The following is a 7,181-nucleotide window of genomic DNA, read 5'->3' as shown; positions in this document are numbered from 1 at the left end:
GTGAGGTCTGCTAGGGATGTCGGGGCTCTGCTCTTTATCCTCGTGCGGAATAAATGCTTTAGACGCATGATGTCAGTGCCGTGCACTCACTCACCTCTGTGCCTCTGCAGTGCTTTCTGGCGTGAAGTGCATTGGTCTGTCTACTACATCCTAGTGCATCGTTTCCAGCTGCACAGCCACCATCAAGATGCATTTACTCAGCCATTATAACTCCTGGCATTCCAATAAATAATTCAATTGAGGTTGATGACAGTCTGTGTAGTCATGTTTCATGGGCTGTATTTATTCGTTAGCTTTCAAGTTAATAGGCTTACATTCTGTCAAAGGAATCCTATAGGCTACTTAAAAAGTTTTGCATCCCTATGCGCTCAGCCATCTGAATTTTATATGATGGCGACAGTTTACGTCTCTCACGTGTGATATTACGTCATACGCTGCGTTTATTGGAGCTTCCTAAATCAGGGTCGCCTGTAAAACTATGCGTGATAAAACTGTAAACATTTCATATCGATTCACTACTCCATCTGCCCATAGCGTGACCAAACGGTTACGACATTCCCAAGCGCACGTGCGTTTTCCTCTGTCCATTGTCCATGTCTGCTGTTTTTGATTTCGCGGTTGTCCTCTTCAACTTGCCACGCTGAATAGGCTATGTTGCCTTCCTCAATCGCCTGACTACGGCTTCCTAAAGATAAGTTTAATAGTTACTAAGCCTATTGACTTTCGTTGCCATTTACCTTACAGCTTTTCATGATAGTGAACCAGTCATTTCTATGTCAATAGGCTACAATCTGTAAAATCAAATGCTTGTTATTACCACAAATCAGCCTAATAAGGCCTAACCTAAATCAATCAAATATAATTTTGTTAAGATACACATTCTGCCTGTTATTATGAATAGGCCTATGACAAATGTGTCCGGTTCATCACTGTTAACGCACTCTGTATGTGGCTCAACATGTCTAGACTAAGCGGGTGCAAGACATGCTACAACTCCTACAGCCGTCACTGGATGTCCCTGTGAAGAAGATTCTCGCTGCATGATAAATCCTATCCTAATTTGTCCTCAGTTCCGGCTGGAATGGAATCCTCACCCTCCTCGGCACCTGATTGGTGCAGCTCCGCTCCGCCGAGGAAACATGTCCATGTAAGTATGGATTCACCTGCCACTGCTGCATATTATTACATAATTGAGCGCACTCGCACGTCCATAGAAATGCCTGTATACAGCATAGGAGCCATAGTAAATAGGCATGACCATCAAAAACAATGCCCCCCAAATTGCATAAGACATGTACTGGAAGGGAAGATGGATGCACATGAAAAAGACTGAAGGCATATGGGGTGAGATGCACAAAAGGTGTTCTGCTGGAAGAATTCCGGAAATGCTTCTCTACATGGCGATATGGGCAGGCACATCCGTGTGCCTGTGTGCCCCGTCTGCCTATGGCATGGCGAGATGATGCGGCAACTCCGGCACCACGTAGCGGGGGATGTCGGGGATGCTCAGTAGTAGCGTAGGATGCGCGTGCTGCCTGGGCTGTATAAAAGGAGCAGGCTGGCGACTCGGTAGCTCACACTTCTCTCACAGCCTCTCACAGTCAGTCAGACAGCCAGCCACAGGCACAGGCACCGGCACTACTAGGCAAGCAGGCACAGTCTGTTCTCTTGCTCTCTCTCTCTCTCTCTCTCTCTCTCTTCGCACCCTCCCTCTCTCACAGGCATAATGGTGCTCATTTGGACCCAGTTCGGCGTCAAGCACAAGAATGTCAAGTGCAAAGTGCGGGTGATTCACAGCGAAGACAGCCATAGCTCGGAGGTAAGAAGAGGACATTCTATGTCATTCACCATTTCTTTAATTAATATTCAGATTTGACCTACATCATGTTTCATCCATGTTTCATACGTGTGCTCGTTTGATCCTGTTCCCAGAGAACCCTTCTCTTCTGCAGTCTTTCATCTTTCATCCTCGGCTGTCTCTCTCTCTCTTTTTCTCTCTTTCTCTCTCTCTGCAACCTCTCAGCATCCCCTGCTCCTTCCTCTCTCTTTTATCTCTCCTGATAGCGTCTCATCTCTCTCCCATCATCACCCAATCTGTTCAAAGTTCATCCTCACTTCTTATACACAGTGTCACACTTACTCAAACACACACTCTGTAAATCCTTTCTCGTTCACTCACACACACACTGGCACACAACTACAAAGCTTTCCAATCACACACGCTGCAAGTCCTCTCTCAATCACTCACACACACCAACACCAACTCACCGCACCAACACGCTCACTGACATTCTGGTTTACCCACACCGACACACACTTGCCGATGCTGTGGTGCTGAATGCATGTGTGTAATATCCGCGCCTGTGTCTCTCTGTGTGTCTACAGGAAACGGCGGAGGAGTGCGAGGTGCCCGTGCAGTCGGTGGCACCGGTGAAGGATTACTACTCGCTGCTGGGCGTGACGACAGAGTCCAACGAGGACGAGATCCGGCGGGCGTACCACAAGCTGGCGCTGCGCTACCACCCCGACAAGAACCCCGAGGAGGACGCCGCCGAGAAGTTCAAGGAGATCCGCGAGGCGTATGACGTGCTCACCGACCCGCAGAAGCGCAACCAGTACGACAGGCGAGGTCAGTAACACCTCTGGTGTCTTTTAAACACACACACACAAGCACACACAGGCACACACACACGCACACACACACACACACACACACACACACACACACACACACACACACACACACACACACACACACACACACACACACACACACACACACACTTCCACAGCGGCGTGAAATCGATGCACCCACAGATGCACTTACAGGCAGACAGCGACACATTGCCACTCGTGCAGAAAGCTGCAGGTTTTATAAATAATTGATCAAGTAGTCCATCGCTTTCAATACAGATCCATCCATACATACAGTACATGTATGCACAGAAGTGCTACACTGCTTCAAAACAGACGCACAAACACACACACAGACTCACACACACAGACTCACACACACACACACACACACACACACACACACACACACACAATTCCACAGATATTGATTGATTGTTTGATTGATTGATTGATTGATTCACTCATTCATTTAATGCTTTCTGTCTGTACCCCTTTAAAACTAGACGCGTGCATGAAGAGGCCAGCTACCAAGGGAGATAGCTCGCCGCCGGCCAAGACCCACTCGTCCTCCGGCCGCTTCTTCAACATTGACATCGACGCCGGAGACTTCTCCGACCTCTTCAACCCCTTCCTGCACACAGCCTTCACCCGCGCCAATGGCAGCGGCGGGCACAGCGGCGGGCACAGCAGCAGCAGCAGCAGCGGTGCCACCAGCAGCGGTGGCAGTGGTGGCAGCGGCAGCAGCAGTGCCAACGGAGGCTCTGCCGTGCCCAGCAGCAAGGTCCTGGAGCTGGAGGTGTCGCTGGAGGAGCTGCTGACCGGCGTCACCAAGCACGTGCGCCTGTCCACCGGCGCCGGCAGCGGGGGCTCGGCCAGCGCCCAGGAGCACGTAATGAACGTGGAGGTGAAGAAGGGCTGGCACGAGGGCACGCGCATCACCTTCCCCGGCGCCGGCCTCAAGGCGGGAGGCGGCAGCAGCAGCGGTGGCGGTGGCGGTGGCGGTGCCGCGCAGGACATCGTATTCGTGGTGAAGGAGAAGAAGCACTCGCATTTCCGGCGGGAGGGCTCCAACCTGCTGTACACGGCGGAGATCACCCTGCGCGAGGTACGGCTCATCTCTCAGCCTGTCTTTTTTTTTGTTGCCAAGACCACATGGCGGGCGATGGGAGGTTGGGGCGCGGAGGGCACTGATGCCTGGATACTAGTGGAGTTGTCAGCTAGTGAGTGCCTTATGTCTAATGGGCTTATGGGCTGCGTTTCTGCCCAGACATGGAACATGGATGTATAGAGGGTGGTGAATGGGCAACACCATAGTGGCTAGTGCCAGAGTCATTGACAGCTAGTGTCAATGATTGTGTGACTTGCCTTGGGCTCCTTTTGCCAGATAGGTAGAGGGTGGGGGTGGGGGTGTGGATGGCAGTGGGGGGTGGAGTGGATGACTGGGTGAGTGGGTGGACAGCAGCCTCAGTAGTGGAGGTGTCAGTGTGTATGTGCCTTTTGTTCACCTCCTCATACTGCAGAGAGGGAGCCGATTCTAAATATAGCCTCTTTGCTGCATCCACCCACACGCCCCACACACACACGGGCACACTCACACATTCACGCAGACACACATTCACACACATTCACACTGCATTCACTCCTCCCCACGCACAGCACACTCAGTCATTCAGACTTCTCTCCTCTCCTTCAGCAGCTCTATCACTCCCACTCACCCACGCACAGACACACAGAAAACTAGATTAGTGCATTTGTATAGGGAACAGTCTGCTCCATATTCCTGGTATGATGCAACCAACCTATTATATAAATGTGTCAAGAGAAACAGGCATGATACTTATCCCTCTTTATTCTCTCTCTCTCCCTCTCTCCTCTCCTCTGCTCCCCATAATCCATTTTAACCCCCCCCCCCCCCCCCACACCATCCTTTCTTCCTCTCCTCTCCTCTCCTCTCCTCTCCTCTCAGGCTCTCTGTGGATGCACTGTTACCGTGCCAACTCTGGATGGCGGAAAGAAGCCCCTCCCATGCAGTGACATCATCAAGCCTGGCTCGACGCGCCGTCTGATCGGGGAGGGCCTCCCACGCTCCAAGTGCCCCACGCAGCGAGGCGACCTATTGGTCAAATTCGAGGTTCTGTTCCCTGATAGGATCCCGCCGCCCAGCAAGGAGATTATTAGGCACAGCCTTGGACAATGTTAATGTGGACAGTGCACAGAAAACACGCATACTAACAGGCATACTCACATGCATCGGAACACGTGCTTTACGTGTGCATGGGACAACATGTGATCTTGAGACCAGAGGACTGTTCCAGCTGTCAGCACAAGTGAACAGGAGTCTTGAAAGTTACAAACACATTAACAATTTAGAGGTGCTACTCTACTCTCCGGAGCTGGAATGTCAGCGGAGCCTTCTTTTGGTGACCAACCAAGTGTGTGTTTCAGATTTAGAACATCTCTAAATCGACAACGCACATCAGCCTATAGCCAGTTAGGCTTTTTAAAAAAAAATGTTTTGGTTGAGAAAGGCTCAAGTTGAGCGCTCTGTGTTTTGGAGGTATTTATTTTGCTCTTTTTACAATCCTCTTGAGCAATGTATATTGTTCTGATCCTGGACAAACAGGAATGCTCGGCAGGTTGTGTGCGCGCTATGTCGCTACAGGCGATCGCCACATCGCCTGCCCTTGTCTCTATGAGAGCTGACCAGTGTCATGTTTCACTGAACTATATGTACGTTTATTTAAACAACCACTGCATGACGCATGTGGGACAAGTTCATTATAATATGAATGTTTTATATTCAGTATATTTAACATAATAAATAAAAAAACGTATTTAAAAAAAACTAATATTTCCGAGTCTGACTGTTCCTTCTAGGACACATTTTGCTCAGCAGAAGAACACAAGAAAGCGTAGCCTTGACCACGCATGTAGTTGTAAGTGGACTTATTTTCAGCTTTGACCAGGTTTTTTGACTCAGTCCCAAAAATTGCCAGTGTGGGTGGGCCATTGTGTGTATAAATATGCAGGTACTGTAGGCTGAGCGCTGAGCAGGTGGTGAAGCACTCGGTGGAGAGTTGCGTGGGGGGCATGAAAGCAAAGGTAGGCTATCCAGCCGAGATGAGCTCACTCGTGGCAGATCTAGACCTCTCCTGGCCACTTTTCATGGATAGCACCATGTACAGTACTGTGCATATAGGCAGGGTGCGATTTGTCGGAAAACCAGAAGGTGGGATATGTTTCAGATTTTAAGCAATATCAATGGAATTTCATTAAACTGTGATTTCTGTCTAAACAGATGAGCGGTGGCCTATCACAACTTAAATTAAACTGTGATTAAAATTAGGTAGAAAAAGTGGCGATATCAAAACCAGAAGGGGGGACAATCCCCCCCATCCCCCCCTACAAATCGCACCCTGCATATAGGCATTGTCACCTGGGAAACCTCCCTTACGAAAACCGACCATGGTTTTATTGTAGTAAGTAACCATGGTTTTACCATGATATGTCATCGTTACTCAAAGTACTCTGAACCAACCATAGTATTATTATGGCTTACTATGAAAGCTATCCATAGATTATGGTTATTCATAGTTTTCATGGTTGTATCAGCGTGGTTTAACCATAGTCACAAACCATGCTGAAAAAAACATGGTTAATTGTGGGTTTCGTGGTCACCCAAAAAGACACCAAAACCTGTGGCCAGCCGTGGTATAATGCTTGGGGAGGTGGCCTGAAGATCAGATCAGGTCACAGGTTCGAATCCCACAATTACCTCTTCCTACACCTCCATCCATGGCTGAAGTGCCCTTGAGAAAGGCACTGACCCCCACATTGCTCTAAGGACTGTCACCGCTTCTCGCTTAATATTTTAACAAGCGTCAGCTAAGTGTCATTTAATGAATAACTATAAACTGTGGTAAAACCATGGTTAGTTTTCAGAGTAAAACCATTATTTATTTTCGGAAGGGTAGGGTATAGTAAAACCATGGTCACCATAGTCATAGTGAACCATGCTCAAAAAAACTTGAAAACCATGATTTACCATGACTCATTTTCGTAAGGGCTGGGGCCGTTTGAGACCATTCTTAAAGGCATTACGGTGTACTCCAAACATAATTCCTTTGCCTTTTTTCTGACAATGACAATTAACTCTTGGATCTTGAATCTTGATTAGAGCAGTGGTGGGGGAGAACTAGTCCAGGCCGTGGGCCAAACGTGGCCCTCTAGTCTATATTATGTGGCCCGCCTTGAAGTCAAAAGTAAAATTTAACGTTGCCTGTAACTGTTAGACTAACTCAACGTTATTATATCCATTGTTGCTTCATAGCATCATCAAACATATCATATGAGACAGCGGGTTTACACAGTGGCTCTCATGAGAAATTGATTCTTTTTGCATCGGGCGTTGAAAGCTTAGTATACGGCCCACAAACAGAAATGTGCACCCCTGCATTAGAGTCTGGCGTTCTTGGAACTTTTCAAGGAGAACCATAACCCTGCAAATGGTTAGCGTAGGACACATTACATAAATGGTTCAGTTA

General features: G+C 48.5%; 1 protein-coding gene across 2 annotated transcripts; it reads left to right on the top strand.

Annotated features, from left to right (window-relative positions):
* The first annotated feature begins 543 nt into the window (after positions 1-543).
* On the top strand, positions 544-5,469 carry zgc:122979 (uncharacterized protein LOC641576 homolog). Of its 2 annotated transcripts, XM_063210100.1 has the most exons (5): positions 544-1,147; positions 1,722-1,819; positions 2,386-2,629; positions 3,141-3,742; positions 4,604-5,469. In XM_063210100.1, exons 2-5 carry the CDS (start codon positions 1,727-1,729, stop codon positions 4,835-4,837), a joined length of 1,173 nt encoding a protein of 390 aa, XP_063066170.1. In that variant the 5' UTR covers positions 544-1,147; positions 1,722-1,726; the 3' UTR covers positions 4,838-5,469. The 2 variants fall into 2 exon arrangements, with proteins under 2 accessions (XP_063066170.1, XP_063066171.1); XM_063210101.1 differs by lacking the exon at positions 544-1,147 and having other exon boundaries at positions 1,572-1,819.
* Positions 5,470-7,181: the final 1,712 nt, after the last annotated feature.

This window comes from Engraulis encrasicolus, chromosome 11, assembly GCF_034702125.1.
Source record: "Engraulis encrasicolus isolate BLACKSEA-1 chromosome 11, IST_EnEncr_1.0, whole genome shotgun sequence".
NCBI lineage: Eukaryota > Metazoa > Chordata > Actinopteri > Clupeiformes > Engraulidae > Engraulis > Engraulis encrasicolus.
Note: the sequence above shows the minus strand (reverse complement) of the source record. Positions and strands in the feature narration are given on the sequence as shown.